Raw genomic sequence first — 22,553 nt, forward strand, 5'->3', positions numbered from 1 at the left:
TCCATGCAGGGAGCCTGATATGAGACTCGATCCCGGGACTCCAGGATCACGCCCTAGGCCGAATGCAGGCACTAACCCGCTGAGCTACCCAGGGATCCCCTGCAATCAAACATTTTAAGAAGAAAGTTAAGAGTCCTTTCCCAGGGGATCCCTGGGTGGCTCAGCGGTTTAGCGCCTGCCTTCGGCCTAGGGCGTGATCCTGGAGTCCCGGGATCAAGTCCCATGTCGGGGTTCCTGCACGGAGCCTGCTTCTTCTTCTGCCTGTGTCTCTGCCTCTCTCTCTGTGTGTGTGTGTGTATCTCATGAATAAATAAATAAAATATTTAAAAAAAAAAGAGTCCTTTCCCAGAACAACGTAGACCTATGATATTTTTTAAGCCTAAAATGCCATTGATTTAAATGCAACATCCATTCTTTCAATAATCCGTAATTTTTTAAGTCAAAAAGCTCAATTCTTTTTTTTTTTTTTAAAGGTTTTTAATTTATTTATTCATGAGAGACAAAGAGAGAGACAGGCAGAGACATAGGCAGAGGGAGAAGCAGGCTCCATGCAAGGAGACTGATGTGGGGACCTGATCCCAGGACTCTGGGATCACACCCTGAGCCAAAGGCAGATGCTTAACCACCGAGTCACCCAAGTGTCCCAAAAAACCCAACTCTTATATCAAACATAAGACAACAATCAAGATCTACATCAATTTCAAAAATTTTTAAATTTAAAATTTTGCTATTTTGAGGTTCACAACTCCTCCCCAAGTATCAGCTATGTGTCCCAGGTTAAGAGTCCCTAAGTCAAGGTCTGAGGCTGCCTAAGAGGTGGTATCTGGCTTCTTTCTATATAGTGTTCTCCTTCTAAGTGCCAGAAGTACAGGGTTAGAATGGACGGGAACTGCTTCAACCCAAGGCTTGAAAGGGCTAATTAGTTCTTCCCTAAGCTCTGGGACAAACTCACATGCATCACTTATTGCTGGTAAGGTAATACAATGTAGTAGTTAAATGAAGCAAATCGTTTGGTTTTGAATCCTAGTTCCACTACTTCCTGTGTTAATAACTTGGGCAATTTATTTAGTTCTTTGTGCCTTAGTTTAATGAAGGAGAAATACTAAATAAGAAAATATGTACATCTTAGAGTCATAATAAACTTCAAATGAGTTTAGAAAATACCAACTGTTTCAAATAGAACCTGGCATACATAAAGCATTCAGTTAGAGTCAACCATTACCTGTTTTGTTGGCTTGCCTACTCTTGCTCTGAGTAGTAAGGTGGATCTTAAGATGGAGAGGACCAACATTTACATATTAACTTAAGGAAAAAATATTCTCAGTCTTGTCTGATTCTAGGACCAAAGATTACCTCTAGCCCAGACAAGAAGAATCATTTACATGGTTCAGTTCAGCTTATCAGTGAAGGAGATTAGAACCAGACTTAACTTCTTTTAAAAAAAAAAAAAAAAAATTTAAAGGGCCTAATGTGGCTACAAAGGGGAGTTACAAAGAACTAGAAATAGCCTGGCCTCTAGGTGTTTCCACCTCTCAAACTCTATCAACACCAGACACCCCCCTTGTAAGCTGGCTCACTACTTACCTGAGTTACTACAATGTTACACTCTGCTGCTCGGTCATTCTGGATGAAGTCATCTAGAATAAACTGTGGAACTTGTGTGGTTTTACCACATCCAGTAGCACCTCGGATAATGACAACCGAATTTTGACTAATTGCTTCCAGGATTTCACTTTCAAATTTCTTCACAGGCAGCAACTCTCTCTCCTGTAAGATCTTTTTTTTGGGGGGGTGAGAGAAAGAGGAGAGAGAAGAGAGTAAGAGAGTGTGTGTGTGGAGGTGTGGGGCTGGGGAGAGGGCAGGGCAAGGGGAGAGAATCTTAAATAGACTCCGCGCTGAGCACATAGCCCAACATGGGGCTCAGTCTCATGGCCCTGAGATTGTAACTTGGGCTAAAACCAAGAGTCAGGACACCCAACCAGGTAAGCCACCCAGGCGCTCCCCTAAGATCTGTTTCAGAAAAGCTCCACAGCAGTCGAAGTTTTACCAACATATACATTAGAAGCGACTGTCTTAATCCTAAAAAAAAATTTCCCATCTCTATGAAAACATTCCTTCCCACTGGCTTCATACTCAAAAATATATATTTTCATAAAACAACGTATATATTTTTATCTCTAACAGAATATATGCTTCTCTTCACTGAATTTGTGAAGACTCTCTTTTGTGGCTTTGTCCACATCCTTATTTTCCTCCTTTCTCCCTGGACATTCCATACATTCCCCTTCTTACAACATTTTAATGTTGTTTTACCTTAAAAATAGTGAAAAACACCAAAAAAACTTATCTGAATCTCCATTACATTAAGAATCCCAGGCCCTTAACTCAAAAGCAATTATCTTCAGAGGTACCTACAATTAGAAGTTTGGTAAATACCTTTGATCTACCTCCCTAGAAAGGACAAAATGTATTATTCACTATTCTTTTGCCCATACCTAGAAAGTTCTGAACTCTGGGGACCATATGTCTAAATACTTCAATGACTTACTGCTGGCAAATCATGATCCTGTTCCAGCTGGTACATTAACTCATTCTTGAGGTCCATGCTTATTTGTTCTGGAGTAGCCTATAAAATGGTAAGGCAACAGTAAAACAAAAGCACATAACAGCTTCAAATTAAAAACATTTTTAAAAATCTAGAGATCTTAATGAAATATATTCAAAAGTAAAACACAAGGAGTCTGAGCTCAAAAACAATGATGGACTTACATAAGCCAGGGGCCCCTCATCAATGTTGCTACTAGTCCAAGGATTCCAATTAGACTGTGGAGGTGACCAAGGAACCACGCCCATTTGGTTTTGTCGCTGAGATGGCTCAAAGTGAGCCAATTTGCCAAGGTTCAGTACCACAGGCATAAAAGGATCATCAGGCTATTAAAAAATAAGAAAAACAAAAAAAGCAATACCAGTTGCTTGTCTGACTAGGAATGTTCAATACAAAGGTGAACTAAATAATTATATGCTTACTGGGGGCACGATCTCAAGATTTAGCTCCTGAATGATGTTTTGCAGCTGATGTTCTAAGTCTTGTGAGAGATTAACTTTGTAAGGCTCCACCTACAGAAAAAGGATAGCCATAAGAATTACATAACAAACATATGAGCAGTACTCAAATCTACCAGAGTTAAGGCCATGTAGTCAGCATTAAGCCTCAATATTCCTAAAGCCAACAATGAGTCAGTTCCCCATGAAAAGAATAATGATTATTTACTTATTGCCTACTCTGAACACAGTATCATGCCAGACAGATGATCATTCCATTTCCATTTCTTGAAATAAGATTCTAAGAATTATGAATTAAACTTCTTTAGCCAAATACTAATAAAAAGCTAAATGGAATTGCAAAATATCCCTCTGGGCTACTAAGTCTAAAGACTCACTGTCTCTCCTTCTTTCTTCTTTGTAAGTCCAGAGTAAGCTTCAATTACTCCAAGGTGGTAGAGTTGTCTGACAAGTGACAGGGCACAGGACTGTGCTGCCAGTTTTTTATTTGATCCATGTTCACGTGCGAAAATCCCTATAATTTAAGTTCAAGATTACCAAAGACGATAGGATAAATCATCTGAGCAAAGAAACATCTCATCATGACAACTAGGGTCTTAGGTACAAAAGTCTCTCTAAAATACAGAGTATATTACAGACTTTTTCATGCTAATTGCTAACCAAAAGCAATTCCATTAACAGCATATTAAATAACCATCTTGATTATAGGCAGATACTAAGATATGGACAAATCATTATAAAAGCAGAAAACTTATTTCTACCAAGTTGTCATTAATATTGCCTGGTGTTAAAACAATGAAAAAAAAATGCGGTTTAACTTTTGAAAAGCAAAACAAAGAAAGAAATGAAAATGGGTCCAAAGTAGTGACTGAGACCAGGAGTTGGCAATCTTCTATAAAGAATCAGATCATAAATAGTTTAGGTTTGGCAGGCCACACAGTTTGTCACAGCCACTCAACTCTGCCTAAAGCATGAAAGCATCCATAGACAACACAGAAACTAGGGTTTTACAAACGGGGCCAGGAACTAAAAACGGCTTATATATTTTTAAAGTGTTGTAAAAATAAGACAAAAATAACAATGGGTGATAGATGTGACCCGCAAAGCTTAAAATACTTACAATCTGGCCTTTTATCAAAGTTTGTTAGCCCCTGACATAAACAAATAAGCATCGCTGTGTTCTAATAAAATTTTGTTCATAAAACAGGTAGTGGGCTGTATTTGGCCAGAGGCCTACAGTTTGCTGATCCTGGCACCAGACTGAAGCCAACTACTACTCAAATTCTTAAAGAAAATGCCAATACAAAGTTTTTCTCCTCCAGTATCATTCAACTTTAAGAGATGGCTTAAGGCAAGGAAGGGCCACAGATACCTTCAGGCCTACTAGCCAATTTAGTCAAATTAATTCTGAAGGTCAGATCAACTGTACAAGTTGGACTGTCTTTAGCTTCTTTCCCTTAACATCCCACCCAAAGTCTAACTTATTTATAAAGTCTAACTTATTTATAAAGTCTAGGATAAAAAAATTCAACATCAACTCCTGATGATTCATTTGAACGTTTGATTTTATGAGGAAAGTCTTTCACACATTATACATTTAAATTCTTAGTGGCAGTTGCAGAATTCTCCATCTGAAAAAAATCTTAGGCCATTTCTCTCAATCTGCAGATAAGTAAATGAAGTCCCACCAACGTCAGTAACAAAACCAGGTACAAAGAGCCAGTTCCTTACTTTCATGCATAACACACTGCCTGCTTTAAATTTACTGTCTAAGAACAGCAAATACCTGATCATATCTTTGCCTTTTCACTTCCTTTATGAATAACCCCAATCCATTACTGTTTTCTCGGGCTAACTTTTTCACCTCTTCTTGACTCTGTGACTCTTAAATGCACATCCACCTTGAGGTTTCAAATGTTATCATCCAATATATTTCTAAATTTCACCTAGCTACCTGAACAAATTAAAAAAAGACTTTTATGTAGAGAGATTTAAAAAAAAAAATGCTCTCTGACACTAGTGGGCTCCTAAGTAGTCTACCTGCCATCTCTTACCCTTTGAAATACACTACCAGCAATGATCCTTTTTTTTTTTTTTACATGCAAACTGGGAAACCGGGCCCTCTAATTCATATAATTACTAATATTCTAAAAAAACCCCAGGATGCTACCTTTCAATTAATACTCCAACTAATAAAGCTTATATTTATGTGGCTGAAGACTTTAATGTATTACTCCACTATATAAGATTCAAAGTAGCAGGGAAACAGTAACACTTACTTCTGCCCAGCTGCTTGATATAAATGGTCATTTCTGCAATAAAGCTCCTGTAAGAACATATACAAACAAGGTTAGGAATTCCACTGTTAGAAATTTCTAAATCCAGGACTCCCAAATCAGGCAGGCTTTCCAACTGCTTAGGCAAGTCACAGCAAAAAAACCATTGTAAACACTTATTTCTGTTCAATCCTAGAACAAATCAAGTATATGTAAACTTCAAATAATGTACATGGCACAAGACAACTATAATCAAAGTTGACAAGCCAACTGTTCATGAAAAGAAAATGTTAAGGTTTTAGATTCTGTGTTTACTTACTCCAAAGGTTGCAGTCTCAATGGCTAGAACACAAAGGAATTTTCCATTTAGCCTGGGGCCAAGAAATAACACAGGCCCCAAATTCTTTAAATTACAGTTTTGATTATTTTATTGCTTTGCATGGGCCACCCATTAATGACTTCTTTCTGTTAAGCTAGATATATGCATGCATGCACACATACACATGAACATACAAACACTAGGCTTGTATCTGTGGCTCCTGAGGCAGGGGTCTGCTATCTGCCTGCAGTTGGAAGCAGCCCTTGATGACAAAAAAACTTAGCTTATTTATATCACACTTATTTAAATCAGAGAACAAAATGTTTTTGGAAATTGCTAGCAGATTCTAGGGGATGAACTTAGGCCTCAATAAAGCATAAACTGTCCTTTGAAAACTATATGCTTTCTGATCCTTCCACTGGTCAGGTACATTCTAGCCTTGACTTTGTGCTGTGAATAAAAGGTTAGGTAAGGCTTAAGAAAAAAATAAATGTTAGACTCCTTCCTATACCTCTTGTGAACTGACCTTCAGGCACAGCGGCTTCAGGGGTCAAAGGCCACTGGCTTTCAGGGGAACAACATCCACCCTTTCATTAATGACACCGATGCCAGTATGTTTCTCAGCCAGGCTTAAAGTCAGCACTCAATCTCATTCTCCTCCACCTAGGGGGAACAGCGACACCAGAAATCAGTTTACAATAGTTTTCCATGTGATTGCTTAGTTCAGCCTAAGCAGCAGCACATGTGTGTATGAACACAGACCTCTGGTGTTGCTGTCTGTTATGCCTTTAAATAAAGGACATACAAGGAGATGCTGTGTCCTAGCTCCCCCAACTGTCTCTGCCTCCCTCCCTGTCATATCCTGAATTCTTCATTTCTTTGTATCAGGAGTCAATGATAAAACATTGGTATCAAAACATGTTTACAACAAGCTCCAGACACATTTATCTGTTCTTAAAATCACCAAGTGCTACTAATAAGCTAAATCAGTTCAGAAGGACAAAATATTAAAGAAAAATTAATAAATGGATCCTTCCTTTATAACCTCTGAGGGTTTTAAAAAATCTGATGTCAAATTAAGTATCTGAGAATTCAGGAATGAACAAGTAGTAGAAGGCAGGGGGAGCCATGCTCTGAACATCATCTTGACCATAGTGTCAAAGTTTTATTTTAGTAATAATGATTTTAGGATTACTAGATGTATTGGAGGGAGAACACTCTGATTTTCAAGGAAAATACTTTTAATGTATTTTGAGTAATTTTTTATAAATAAAGGACAGCAAATTAAATCATCCAGAAGGTTTCCACTATAGCCTTCTTTACCTTCCAATAAAAATACAGTGCCCCCAGAAGAGTCTAATCCATATGAGCCTTCCTGGGAGTAATAATTACTACACCCTGGAATGCTCTCAGGAAGAATAGCAAGCAGGCTGAGAAACATACTGTCAACTATTACAATGACCTCCTTTTATGTTTTTATTTATTTAACAGAATAAAAGTAGGCTAATTTAACTCACATACAAAGACTGAAGCTATCCTTCAGCTTCACAATAAGCCCTTAAACACTTCAACGGAACTCTTAAGAGTTGGCAACTTTCAAAGCTAAAGGAAAATATGGATCTAGATGCAATACAGTCTACCTAAGACTTTGGAACTGAAGTGTCTAACCTGACCCATTAAAGAAATAAATCCTTGTAACTACCTTCAACAATACCACAGTGAATAAACTCACCACCTAGGGCTGATTTTTAAATCACGGACAAACCACCACTTGTGGCTATGATTTGCCTCTCAGATACAAATGAGAACCTCAAAAGTCTAGCAACACAAATGACAGATTTTGCCGAACTAAAAATCATCCTAAGTGAAAATCATGGTAAACTACTAATTACAAATCAGTGACAATTTTTCTTGTGCAAAGTATCTTCTTTTCACAATTCTCACTGCCAATCCACAAACTGAATCAGATAAAACAAACAAAAATAGAACAATGACTATACAAAACAACTCTAACTTACTATAGAAGGAAAAGACTGAAACAAGCAAACCTGTTGTGATCAGGACCCACTTGGGTGTACTTATATTCTCCTTGGATCTTTTCCTTTTGGAAATACTGGTTCAGACGAGCCTTAGCATTTTCCAATGTCCAGTTTCCATGAAGTCCAGCATTTAAATCCACTTCTTCTGATTCTAAAGTCTATGGAATCAATAATTACAGTTGGCTGCATTAATTTTAGTTTCGTTATGCATGTCTAAGGTATAAAAATATATAACAGTATCTTCTTTGTATCATCCCTTATAATGCAAAAACTTTTTTAGGATTTTATTCATTTATTCAAGAGACACACACAGAGAGGCAGAGACACAGGCAGGAGGAGAAGCAGGCTCCATGCAGGGAGTCTAATGTGGGACTTGATCCTGGGTGTCCAGGATCAGGCCCTGGGCTGAAGGCAGCGCTAAACCACTGAGCCACCTGGGCTGCCCGCAAAAACTATTTTTAATGCTCCTATTCCTAGTCAAAATTGAACTAGAATTAGTTTCTGCTGCATCTGGTGATCCTATTATATAAACAAGCTATTAGTTAATGTACTGTGTATTTACATTATTCCTAAGAAACCTTGACAAATTTTCTCGTGTTGGCTTTTAATACTTAATAAGCTTTTCTATGAAGACATATTTACTCCGAGTGCTCAGGAAATGAAGTTTACTAAGGTAACTAATTATATTTCCTGTAAAACAGTTGGGGACACATTGTACCACCAGAAAAATACGGTTTTATTTCATAGGCAGTTCTAGTGATCAATTATAATGTGTAGCTTAGGGTTATGTTGTCTTGTATGAACAAGCAGCCTCAAGTAATGACTTAAAGAGAATCACTAAATTATTAAGTTGTGAGTATCTTAAGCCTTGCAGTGAACCAAGTACTAAGTCACAATCCTGGATATGTGACAAAGAGTGATATGATAATCTTACCGCTTGTACTTCTTGTTCTTCCTTTCTTGAATAATAATCTTTCAAGTTCGCTCCTCGATCCCAGGTGGGCCCAGGAGGACCATAGCCAGAGGCCCCGATTCCAGAATTATTTTCTATTAGGAAGAAAATTATTGTATTCTTAATTAATCAAACTGTAGGAAGATCCTAAATATTTTAAAGAGTATTCTTAGATTTTGGTATTCTATAACCCAAAGCCAAAATTTCAATTATTTGGAAATGTGCCCCAAATCTTCATGATTTACTTGAAAAGTGTTTCATGATTGAAATAGAGGTGTAAATTGATAATTCCAAGGCTGGTATGTAGGGAGGAGATACTAGCAATTATCATAAGTGACTGACAATCTAGCATACATTTTCAAGTTCATTAAAATTAAGTTCATTAACTGATTAAATTTGTTAAAACCACTTCTTTGCTAAATATGACCTTGAGAGAAACCTGTTAGCGCTAATGATGGGGATAAGTAGAAGCTAAAAAGGTGTAAGAAAGTGATGAGTCTTGGGAAGAAAGCAGAGTAGCTAAAAACAGCTAATACTGCCTGATTATTAACTCTACTAAGTCTATGACATGCTTTTTAAAAAATTCATTCCTCACAACAATCTTATGAAATAAATACTACTGATATTTTCATTTCATAAATACTGGATCTGAGACTTAAATAACTTGACAAGAACCTAGTTAATCTATCCTATGCAGACCAGACCAATAAAAGCTTTGATAATACACAGAATTCAGAAACACTTTGGACCCACAAGGTATAAATCTACAATATATTTGATAGGAATAAGTTAGAAACAAGAAAGGATAATAAATAAGACCCTTTAATAAAATGTCCTAGCTTGTACAAAATCTATCCAGAAATAAAAATTAGTAATGACAGCAAGGAATTAAGCTATGTCACACTTTGTAAGAGAAATCACTGGTGATATTTGTAAATTTATGAAGGCCTTGGGTTGTCTTGACATTAGGAATTTTACTGCAGTTTTCTCTATCCAAATGAGAAAGAGATGAGGACCAAGAAGGATCATGTGTATCTTACCACCATCATATGCACACAATCAAGTCTCTCACCTGCCTTAAGAGCCAAATGTGGAGGAAGAGGCCCTCCCATGGTTGTTGGTAAACCTCCACCCATAGTTGCTGCGGAGTCAGGTGTATCAGTAAGTGGAGGTGGAGGAGGTGCTACCTGCAAGAGGAAAAGTCAGGACAGGGTGAGTAATTTCACCCTCACAGACTAGTAAATTTTTTTATATTTAAAAAGAGGCCCATGAGTCACCCCTTCCTAACCCTGTAATAGTAATATGTTTTCAATAATTATAAAATTATGTTCTCACTTGAGGCAGAAAAGAAGGGTAGTAAAAATTACTTGTTAATTCGCCACCTGGAAATTTTACACGTGTAATATATAAACACATACAGTTTTTAAAAAGAAAGTAGGATTGGTTTATGGTGTATAGCTAACTTTTTTCCATTTAGTAGTTTTATAAATTCATTCCACATTCATGAAGTATCTGTTAGGAACCTGCTATAGAGTCGACATTGTTCTGGGTACGGAGGATAAAATGAACAAAAGAGATGGATGTTCTGTACTTAAAGCCATATCCAAATATTCTAATTCTTACAGAACTAAATAATGAATAAAGTACGTCAAGTATAACAATACTATAGAGAAAAATGAAGTGAAAAAGAGAAATATGGACTGTGTGAGAACACTAAAGTGAACTGGCAAAGCCATACTTCTAGGTTACACATGAAAAAAAAAAATGAAACGAGTGAGGATACAACCAAGAGTATGGGGAGGTGAGATTTCCAGAGATTATGTTCCAAGAAAGATATAAAATATTTTATGTACATATTCTACCTTTTATTTTTTTAAAGATCTGAGAGTGAGCACGCTAGAGAGAGAGAGAGAGACAGACAGACAAAGAGCACACACACAAGCACAAACAGGAGGGAGGGGCAGAGGGAAAGGGAGAAGCAAATGCCCCGCTGAGCAGAGAGTCAAGAAAGGGGCTGGATCCCAGGACCCTGGGATCATCACCTGGGCTGAAGGCAGATGCTTAACTGACTGAGCCACCCAAATGCCGCTCATCTTCTGCTTCTTTAAAGATTAATCTATATGAATTTTAATGACTTACTATTCCATTGTATGGATGTAGTACATATAACTCAAGCTATACCATGTTGATGAACATTTAGCTTACAGCCAATCTTAAATTGTGAAACAACACTGCCATAAACCCTTTGTACTTTGGCTTATTCCTTTCAGGAAAGATTTACTTAAGTAAAATTCCTAGGTCAAAAGCCATCAACATTTTAAAAAGCACCATAGTGCATTACTGAAAGCTTGGACTTCTGTATGTGCTCCTGCACTATATATCTGACAATCTATTTCTTCACATCGTCTCCAATTCTGGGAATTACATCAAGTGTTTTACATCTTTACCAATATTAGTTTATTTAGTTTTTTGTTACAGTAGCCTATCATTTTAATTTACATTTTCTCTGCCTTTTATTCTATCTGGATATTTGTTGTTCTAATTTCTAAGAATTTAACATTTCAGTGCTATTCATTTCACTCTTTGTTAAAGATACAAGCTGCAAATAATTTTTGCTATCCTTTTCCAACTTTGTTAATGCTGCTTATTGACCAAAAGTTATTTTGTTTTTTTTTTTTTTAAGATTTTATTTATTTATTCATGAGAGACACACAGAGAGAAGGCAGAGATATAGGAAGAGGGAGGAGAAGCAGGCTCCATGCAGGGAGCCCAATGTGGGACTCAATCCCAGGACTCCAGGATCACGCCCTGAGCCAAAGGCAGACACTCAACTGCTGAGCCACCCAGGCATCCCTTGTCTTTGTTTCTGTGGTCAAATCTAGTTTCTGCCTGTGAGATCCTTCATAATATGGCCTTTCCTGTCCAAGACCTATTCTGCAATATTTTCATATATGTGTTTATAAATATTTTTTCATTTGGAGATAGCATCATGTAAATATAGTTACTGTTATCTTACAATAATTAAAATTCTTTATTAATATGTGGACCATTTATTCTAACCTTTAAAAATTCTTCTTGGCTATTTTTCAGCATTATTTTTCCTAACTTCTCTAATTTATCACATAATGTTAAACGTATAAAAATTTAGGGCTGTTCTCAGGGAGAACAGCCTTTCTTACAAGAAGTAACTGGTATCTTACGATAACAGAACTCCCACTCAGAAACAGTATATGGCTCTACATTTCATAAAGTCTTCTATCTGTTGAGACAATTCTCCAGATATCCTGTGGTTCTCTAAGTCTTACTTAACATCTTTTCGAGAATGTCTGAATAGCAAATAACCTTGGAAGGTAAAGATAGTATTTTCCTCCAGGGTAGGAAGCAGATTTGTTTCCTATTGAGGATAGTAAAGGTAGGGAGGGTGGCAGGTTTGCCAGCAGCCCCTTTCTAAGACTGAGGGTTTCTTAAACTCAGAAGTACCTCAAGCGTAATACAAACTCAATGTGCCCTCAGTATCCACATGGATCTGTTCCATATTGTCCCCAAAAGTTTTAGGGATACGTGGGAACCAACACAAACATGAAGTACACACTGCCTGCTATTCTATGAGTAATAATACCATTTTGTCTCTGACTCAGAATCTTGTGTCCTCAGCAAGCAGGCTGAAATCATTAGACTGCAAGTATGGTAAAATCTCAGGGCTCTTTATAAGACTTCATGATCTATCCTTCAATAAAAATCTGTTACACTGTTCTTAAAGGTCCATGATTTTCACTTAGGATGATTTTTAGAAGGTCTGCAATTTAATTTTTATATTTAAACTACACAGTCTTAAATTCTTTGTAATTTCACTATTACAGTGAATAGGATTTTTCCCAATTAAATTCTTTATAATAGTTCTACCGATTTTTTTCTCTTATATACCCCTATTTTTTATTTACTGCATGACACTGAGATTGGTGGTGACCGTGCTTGGTCTTTGTCTTAACTTTACAGTACAGAAATCCCCCTAGGGCAATGCATCTCAAACTGTCTGTAATGAAGAACTGGGTTTTCCCCCACCTAATCCACTGGAAACAATATTCTTGTATATATACAAAAAATGGACTCCTACTAGAATATAAAACACATACAAAATACAAGCCCAAGTTTTCTAATTATCAGATTCAACAAATGTAAAATTGCTGTCACAATTCCATTAGTATTTTTAAATGTGCAGGCATTTCTGAACTTAATTCCTTAACATTCTGAACAGCACTACTCTAAGACTTGTTTTTAGTACAGGGTATACTATTATTGTTGTTATTTATTATTTTTTTTATTTTTTATTTTTTTAAACTTTTTTTATTTTTATTTATTTATTCATGATAGTCACAGATAGAGAGAGAGAGAGAGGCAGAGACATAGGCAGAGGGAGAAGCAGGCTCCATGCACCGGGAGCCCGACGTGGGATTCGATCCCAGGTCTCCAGGATCGCGCCCTGGGCCAAAGGCAGGCGCCAAACCACTGCGCCACCCAGGGATCCCCTATTTTTAAATTATTTTTTATTATTTTTATTTTTTATTATTTATTATTATTTTTTATTTTTTTTATTATTTTTTTTTATTTTTAAAGAGATTTTATTTTAAGGAATCTTTACACCCAATGTGGGGCTTTAACTCAGAAACCTGCGATCAAGAGTGTGTTTACCAATTCAGCCAGCTAAGCACACCTATTATTTTTAGATGATACTTTTCAACATTATCAATGAAGTATTTTCCTACTCCATTTCCTAAAGTACTTTATTGGTAATAAGCATTTGGTTTTATAAAAATTAAAAAAAAAAAAAAGATTTATGAGAGAGGGGGAGAGAGAGAGAGAGAGGCGAGCACACGAGTGCATGAACGAGGGGAGAGGCAGAAGGAAAAGTGGAGTGGACTCCCCACTGAGCAGGGAGACTGAGTGGGGCTTGATCCCCCTGAAATCATGGCCTGGGCTGAAGGCAGACATTTAACTTACTAAGCCACCTAAGCAGCCTTCAAATGTTTCTTTCTTTCTTTTTTTTTTTTTAAGATTTTATTTATTTATTCATGAGAGACACAGTGAGAGAGAGAGAGGCAGATACATAAGCAGAGGGAGAAACAGGCTCCATGAAAGGAGCCCGATGTGGGATTTGATCCGGGGACTCCGGGATCACGCCCTGGGCCCAAGGCAGACACTCAACCACTGAGCCACCCAGGGGTCCCCTTCAAATGCTTTTTAAAAAAAAAGCTCTATTAAGTCAAGCACTGAGTAGATAGGTATTTTTCTCTTATGAACTCATTAAGGTGATGTAGCAAGAAGTTTGATTACCAGATTTTGCTTCAGATTTGCTGGAGGTGTTCATATAAAATATGGAATGTGCACCATATTACTTTAGTAAAATATGAAAAATCCTGAATTCTCAAACCTATCTTACCACATGGATTTTTTATAAAGGACTGTGAATCTATAGCTTTTTACTATTTTCTTAATTAGATAAGGGATAGACCTTTCTACAAAGATATTATTCATAATTTTTATTACCTAAAATTTTTACTCATCACTATTCCTAATTCTACAATTTGATTTTATCTCTATTAATTTCTTCCTGTTCTACTTGTTTCATTTTACTGAGTTGAAAACTAGGGACCTCTGGGTGGCTCGGCAATTGAGCATCTGCCTTTTGCTCAAAGTGTGATCCAAGTTCAGAGATTGAGTCCCACGTTGGGCTTCCTGTGAGGAGCCTGCTTCTCCCTCTGTGTCTCTGCCTCTCTCTCTCTCTCTCTGTCTGTCATGATTAAATTAATAAACAGGGTCTTAAAAACACTACCAGTTTATTCATCTAAAAAACTGTCTTGTGCAAAAAGTATTTGATATTCTTCTGAATAAATGACAATTCCTTTGCCCTTCCAAAGTTTTGACCTTGTTCTCTAAATAGTCTATAATTTTTAACTTTCATTTAAAATCAATGTTTAAATTTCCTAATGTTTAGGATTTTTGCTACTTTCTCACATTACCATTTTATTTGGCCAGTATACACAGGAGCATTTCTAATACTAGGTAGAATGGGTATATTGTGAACTAATATTTGTCTTTTTCTTTCTTCCTCAAAGTTTATTTTGATACTGATACCATTTTATTTTGTATGTCATTTATTTGCTATAGCTTTACTCATGTCTTTACTTTCAATCTGTCTAACTGAAAGATTTTATACAGATAGCATATAACTTGAAGCACAGTGCTTTTTCAAGATTAGGGCTGCAAAAGCAAAATACACCTTATTCTACTAAGGATACCCTACACCCTATTAGACAAGTCACAGGAAAAATACAAAACAAAACAGTGGGTAACAATGGTGCTGACCTCTCCTTTCCGCCACCTTGCCTACTCCAGGTCCAAAATCCTGTTCTAGGGCAGCCCAGGTGGCTCAGTGGTTTAGCGCCGCTTTCAGCCCTGGGTGTAATCCTGGAGACCCGGGACCAAGTCCTACATCGAGCTCCCTGCATGGATCCTGCTTCTCCCTCTGCCTGTGTCTCTGCCTCTTTCTGTGTCGCTCATGAATAAATAAATAAAATCTTAAAAAAAACAAAAAACAAAAAACACACCAAAATCCTGTTCTACCTCATTTTCTTTCAACATAAACTTAAGAAACAATTTCTTCCTCAAGTCTTGGTTGTTTTCTTTTAATTCATGAAAGACACTCAGAGAGAGAAGCAGAGACACAGGCAGAGGGAGAAGCAGGACTCCCTAGATCCTGGGTCTCCAGGATCACGCCCTGGACTGAACATGGTGCTAAACTGTTGAGCCACCCAGGCTGCCCCAAGTCTTGAGGTATTTGAATGGGATAACTTCTTGGTTTTCAGTGACCAGGAATATAAGGAATGGAATGCCCAAAATTAATATTTTGAAATTCTAAACTCCAATGTGATAGTATTAGGAGGCAGGCCTTTGGGAGGTGATTAGGTCATGAAGATGAGGCCCCCATGAAAGTAATTGGTGATTTATTAAAATAACAGAGAGATCTCTTGCTTTTTCTGCCATGTGAGGATACAGTGAGAGAATCTTTCATGAACCAGGAAGTGGGCTGTCACCAGTCACTAAATCAGCCAGAGCCTAGATCTTATACTCCCCAGCCTCCAGAAGTGTGAGGATATGTTTCTGTTGTTTATAAGCCACCCAGTCAGTGTGATGGTACTTTGTTTTAGCAGCCTGAACTAAACAAGGAGGATTTGCTTTTTTATATTTATCAATTAAGATGAAGGCAGAGGTAAAGAGGTTATTAACCTCCAGACACTCTATGGAGCACCCCGGCTAGCTTGGTCTCCATTATAGCTGCGCATCCCCTTTGAAGAAGGGTCAGTGCCACCTAGTTAAAAGTATACATCCTGCCCATTACTTTGAAGATCAAGAAATGCAGCTGACTCTCCTAACACACAGAAACAGACAGAATTAGGTAAAACAAGGACACAAACGAGTACGTCACAAGTGAAACAGAACAAAACCACAGCAAGAGACACAAGCAAAACAGATATAAGTAAAATGCCTGACAGAGACTTTAAAATAATGATCATAAAGATACTCAATGGACTTGAAAACAGTGGAGGACATCAATGAGACCCTTATAAATATGCTGAAAGAAGCAGAGGAATGAACTAATGAACTAGAAGAGAGTAATGCAAATTAATCAAGGTGAACAAGTGAGAGAAAATTATGCAAAATAACAGACTCAGGGAACTCAATGACTTCATCAAGCATGATGACATTCACATCATAGAAATCTCAAGGAGAGAGAGAAAAGTGGGCAGAATATTTACCTGGAGAAATAAAGCTAAAAACTCCCCTATTCTGGGGAAGGAAACACATATCTAGATCCAGGAGACACAGATCCCCCAACAAAATCAACCAAAGAAGGTCCACATCAAGACACAGTAATTAAAATGGTAAAAAGTAGAGATAAAGGAAAAAAATTTTAAAGTAGCAAGAGAAGACAGTTACATACAAGGGAAACCCCACAGGGATATCAGTGGATTTTCCAGCAGAAACTTTGGCAGCCAGAAGAAAATGGCAATAAATATGCAAAGTGCAGAAAGGGAAAAAATCTAGTCAAGAATATTCTATCCAGCAAAGCTATCATTTGGAATAGAAGAAGACCTAAGAGTTTCCAAAACAAGGACAAGCTAAAAGAGTTCAGGATCATTAAACAAGCCCCACAAAAAATATTAAAAAGGACTTAAAGTGGAAAGGAAAGACCGTAAGTGAGAGCATGAAAAATAAGAAATACAAACTAGTAAAATGTATTTCTGTAAAAAATAAGTCAATACATCCGCAAAATAAAAAGATGTACTAAAATATGATACCATATACATAAAACACTGGGGTGAAGAGGAGTAAAGAATGGATATAAACTTAAGTGATCATCAACAAATACAGACTGCTACATACAGAGTATGTTATACACAACGTAATGGTAACCACAAATCGAAAACCATTAATGATACGCAAAGAATAAAGAGAAAGCAATCCAAGTATATTAATTACAGAAGAAACCCAGCAAATGATGAAAAAGAATCAGAGAAATATGACAAAAACAATCACAAAATAAGTTTAAAAAAAGCGATAAATATTTATCTATTCTAATTACTTGGGTTCAGTGTTCCAATCAAAAGAGGGTGACAGAGGGGCACCCGGGTGGCTCAGTGGTTGAGCACCTGCCTTTGGCTCAGGTCATGATCCTGTGATCAAGTCCCACATCAGGCTCCCCCCAGGGAGCCTCCTGCTTCTCCCTCTCCCTATCTCTGATGAATAAATAAATAAAATCTTAAAAAAAAAAAAAAAAGAGGGTGACAGAATGGATAAAAAAACAAGACCAAAATGTTGCCTACAAGAGACCCACTTCAGATAGAAAGATACCTGCACATTGAAAGTAAAGGGATGGAGAAATATTTAGGTGTCAAAAAAAGCTAAGGCATCAACACTTCAGACAAAACAGACTGTACCTATATATGTGTGTGTGTGTGTGTGTGTGTATATATATATATATATACTGTACCAATATTACTAAATATTAATAAATTGGAAAATCCAATAAGATATAACAAATATAAATATTTATGCACCTGGCTTGGCAGCATGCAAATACTTAAAGCAGTTAATAATAAACATAAAGGAAGTAATTGATGGTAATTCAATTAATAGTAGGGGACTTTAACACATCACCTACATCAATGGACAGATCATTCAAAAGGAAAATCAACAAGGAAAGAGTGACTTTCAGTGACACAGTGGACCAGATAGATTTAACAAATATATTCTGAGCATTCTATCCCAAAATAGTAGAATACACATTCTTTCAAGTGCATATGAACATTCTCCAGAATAGATCACATGAAGCCACAAAACAAGCTTCAACAAATACAAAAAGGTAGAAGTCACACAAATTTTCTGACCATATGCTATGAAATTAGATATCAACCATAAGAAAAAATTTTGAAAGACCCAAATACAGGGGGTTAAATAATATCCATTCAATAAACAATGAATGGATCAACTAAGAAATCAAAGAAATCAAAAAGTACGTGGGAAAAAGTGAAAATGAAAACACAACAGTCCAAAATCTTTGAGATGCAGCAAAAGTGGTTCTAACAGGGAAGGTTATAGCAACATAAGCCTACCTCAAGAAACAAGGAAAATCTCAAATAAACAACCTAATCCTACACTTAAAGGAGCTAGAAAAAGAACAAAGAAAACCTAAACCAGCAGAAGAAAGGAAATAAGATTAGAGCAGAAGTTAATATAGAAACTAAGATAATAGAACAAATCAATGAAACCAGTCCCTGGTTTTTTTAAAAAGTCAAGAAAGTTGATAAACCTCTAGCCAGACTTACCAAAAAAGAGAGAGAGAGAGAGGGAGAGAGAGAAAGGGCTCAAAGATGACCACAAACTAAAGGAGACAACAACTATTACAAATAACAACTATAAGAAAGTATTATAGAACGTATGCCAACAAATTAGACAAACTGGAAGATATAGGTACATTTTTAGAAACATATAACCTACCAAGCTGAAGCAGGAAGAAATACAAAATTTGAACAAACTGATTACCAGCAAGGAGACTGAATCAATAATAAAAAGAACTCCCAACAGGGATCCCTGGGTGGCTCAGCGGTTTGGCGCCTGCCTCCTGGAGACCTGGAATCGAGTCCTAATCGGGCTCCCAGCATGGAGCCTGCTTCTCCCCTGCTTGCGTCTCTGCCTCTCTCTATGTCTATCATGAATAAATAAATCTTAAAAAAAAAAAAAAAAAAAAACTCCCAACAAACAAAAGTCCAAGATCAGGTTTCACAGGCAAATTCCACCAAACATTTAAAGAGTTAATACCTACCCTTCTCAAACTATTCCAAAAATAGAAGGAAAACTCCAGATTCATTCAACAAGGTATCACCCTGATACCAAAACCAGATAAATGTCACAAAAAAGGGGAACTATACACCAGTATCTCCAATAAACACAGATGGAAAAATCCTCAACAAGATATTAGCAAACCAAATCCAACAATGTATTTTAAAAAATCATTCATCACAATCAAGTGGAATTTTGGGGGGGATGCAAGTATGGCTCAATATTTGCAAACCAATCAATGTGATACATTAATACCAATAAGAGGATAAAAACCGTATGATCATTTCAATAGATGCAGAAAAAGCATCTGACAAAGTACAACATCCATTCATGATAAAAACCCTCAACAAAGTAGGTTTGGAGGAAACATATCTCAACACAATAAAGCCATGTATGAAAAATCCACAACTAACATCATATTCACTGGTGAAAAACTTGAGAGCTTACCCACTAAGGTCAGGAACAAGACAAAGATATCCACTCTCAACACTTTTATTCAACATAGTACTGGACGTCCTAGCCACAGCAATCAGGCAACAAAAAGAAATAAAAGATATCTAAATTGGTATTAAGGAAGAAGTCAGATTTTCACTCTTTGCAGATAATATATTACAGATACAAAACCCTGAAGTTTCCATCAATAAACTTCTAGAAATGGATATAAAACCAATATGCAGAATATAAAACCAATATGCAGACATTTCTTGCATTTCTATACAATAATGAAGCAGCACAAAGAGAAATTAAGAAAGAAATCCCATTTACAGTCACACCAAAAATAAGATACTTTGGAATACACCTAAAAGGCGAAATACCTACACTCTGAAAATTATAAAATGTTGATGAAAGAAACTGAAGACACAAATGGAGATACTTCATGTTCGTGGACTGTTAAGAACAAATATTATTAAAATGTCCAGACTACCCACAGCAGAATCTACAGATTTGATGCAACCCCTATCAAAATACCAACTGCATTCTTCACAGAACTAGAACAGTCTTAAAATTTATATGGAACCACAAAAGACCCCGAAAAGCCAAAGCAATTTTGAAAAAGAAAAACAAAGCTGGAGATACCACAATCAAAACTTTAAATTATATTACAAAGCAGTAATCAAAACAGTATAGTACTGGCACAAAAACAGACCCAGAGATCAATAGAACAGACTGTCTTAAAAAATGGTGGAGGGGATCCCTGGGTGGCTCAGTAGTTTAGCGCCTGCCTTTGGCCCAGGGGGTGATCCTGGAGTCCCGGGATTAAGTCCCATATCAGGCTCCCTGCATGAAGCCTGCTTCTCCCTCTGCCTGTGTCTCTGCCTCTCTCTCTCTCTCTCTCTGACTCTCATGAATAAATAAAATCTTAAAAAAAAAAAAAATGGTGCTAGGAAAACTGATCATGCAAAAGAATGAAACTGAACCACTTTCCTACACCATATAAAAATAAACTCGAAATGAGTTAAAGGCCTAACGTTTAAGGCCTAAAGCCATAAAAATCCTAGAAGAGAGCATTACCACAGATATCTCGGACATTGTGTGGAAAAACATTCTTCTAGCTCTGTCTCCCAAGGTAAGGGAAATAAAAGCAAAGTAAACTACTGGGACTCAAAATAAAAAGCTTCTGTACAAAAAAAGGAAACAAAAATAAGAGACAACCTAGTGAAATGGAGACGGTATTTACAAATGACCTATCCGATAAATGGTTAGGATCCAAAATATATAAAGAACTTATACAGTTCAACACCCAAAAAACAAATAATCCAATTAAAAATGGGTAGAAGTTAACACAATTAAAAATGGCTCCTGGGTGGCTCAGTCAGCTAAGCACCTGCTTTTGGCTCAGGTTGTGGCCCCAGGGTTCTGGGATGAAGCCCTGAGTCAGGCTCCCTGCTCAGTGGGGAATCTGCTTCTCACTCTCCCTCTCCCTCTCCCTCTTCCCCACACAGCCACTTCTGTAGCCTCTCAAATAAATAAAATCTTAAAAAAAAAAAAAAAAAAAAAAGAGGACAGAAGACATGAACACATGAACACGTATTTATCCAAAGACAAACAGATGGCCAACTGGCCTATGAAAAGATACTCAATATCACTCATCATCAGGGAAATAAAAATCAAAACAAGGGTATAAGATAGTACCCCATACCTGTCAGAATGGCTAAAATAAAAAAACACAAGCAGCAACAAGTGTTGGTGAAGATGTGGAGAAAAAGGACCCTCATGTACTGTTGCTGGGAATGAAAATTGGGCATCCATTGTGGAAAATAGTATGGAGGGTCCTAAAAATTAAAAATTACAAATACCATATGATCCAGTAACTCCACTAGAGGGTATTTACCCAAAAGTATATGAAAACACTAATTTGAAAGGATATTATGCGTCTGTAGGTTATGTTGCAGAATAACTTACAATAGCCAAATTATGGTAGCAGTCTAAGTGTGTACTGATAGATGAATGGAGAAAGTGGTATATATACATATATACACACACACACACACAATGGAACATTATTCAGCCATAAAGAAGTGAAATCTTGCCATTTGTGACAACATGGATGAATCTAAAAAGTATAACAGTAAGTGAAGTCAGTCAGAGAACGCCAAATACCATATGATTTCACTCATGTAGAATTTAACAAAGGATAAAAAGAAGGGGAGAAGGACAAATCAAGAAACAGACTCTTAACCACAGAGAACCTGATGGTTAACTGATGGTTACTAGAGGGTAGGAGGGTGGGGGGATGAGTGAAATGGGTGATGGGGTGAGGGAGCATACTTGTGATGAGCATTGGGTGATATATGGAGTGTTAAATCATTATATTTTACACCTGAGACATTGTAAACTATACTGGAACTAATAAAGAAATAAAGAGGGTATTAAACCTGTGCCATAGTGAATAACTTTGGCTCTAAGGAAGATCTAATGATCTGAAAAATTGTTTATGACTTTAAGTGAAATAAACAGGTTATGAAGTAGTATATGCAGGATGCATTCTATCAGTTAAAATTCACATTTAAATATCTAAACAAAAATCTGATAATAGTTCATTCATGCTCTTCTTTACATTTTGCAAAATTTCTGCAATTATTATGTATTAAACACTGTAAAAATGTGTAATTCTAGAAAAATTAATATACATAATAAAACATGAGCTACTGACAAATGGATAGACAATTCAAATGAAAAAAATTAGGGATACCTGAGTGGCTCAGTTGGGTAAATGTCCAATTTGATTTCAGCTCAAGTCATGATCTCAGGGTTGTGAGTCTGAGCACTATATCTGGCTCCACTCTGGGCATGGAGCCTGCTTAAGATTCTATCCCTCTGCATCTACCCCCTCCCCCTGTCCCACTCCTGTGCTGGCTGTCTCGGGCGTGGGGGGTGGGGGGCAAAATATATTAGAAAGAGTTAACACATAAAAGAAATATTCCATTTATTGAATAACTAAAGAAATGCATATTAAGTCAAACTATTATCTTTCATCTCATAAATTAGTAAATTTTAGAGCCAGG

General features: G+C 36.8%; 1 protein-coding gene across 2 annotated transcripts in view; it reads right to left on the bottom strand.

The window, feature by feature from the left end:
• Positions 1 to 22,553, bottom strand: part of DHX9 (DExH-box helicase 9) — a 58,820-nt gene that overhangs the window by 22,285 nt on the left and 13,982 nt on the right. Inside the window, exons 4-12 of one of the 2 annotated variants that reach the window (XM_072830960.1) lie at positions 9,722 to 9,836; positions 8,632 to 8,744; positions 7,707 to 7,855; positions 5,343 to 5,389; positions 3,441 to 3,577; positions 3,028 to 3,117; positions 2,770 to 2,931; positions 2,549 to 2,626; positions 1,585 to 1,776 (exon numbers count right to left, since the gene is read on the bottom strand). In XM_072830960.1, the coding sequence (XP_072687061.1) occupies positions 1,585 to 1,776; positions 2,549 to 2,626; positions 2,770 to 2,931; positions 3,028 to 3,117; positions 3,441 to 3,577; positions 5,343 to 5,389; positions 7,707 to 7,855; positions 8,632 to 8,744; positions 9,722 to 9,836 (1,083 nt within the window). Of the gene's footprint in view, positions 1 to 1,584; positions 1,777 to 2,548; positions 2,627 to 2,769; positions 2,932 to 3,027; positions 3,118 to 3,440; positions 3,578 to 5,342; positions 5,390 to 6,184; positions 6,322 to 7,706; positions 7,856 to 8,631; positions 8,745 to 9,721; positions 9,837 to 22,553 lie in introns of those variants that run through there. The other variant, XM_072830961.1, reaches the window with a different exon arrangement.

The sequence above is a fragment of the Canis lupus genome, chromosome 6 (assembly GCF_048164855.1).
Source record: "Canis lupus baileyi chromosome 6, mCanLup2.hap1, whole genome shotgun sequence".
NCBI classification, from domain to species: domain Eukaryota; kingdom Metazoa; phylum Chordata; class Mammalia; order Carnivora; family Canidae; genus Canis; species Canis lupus.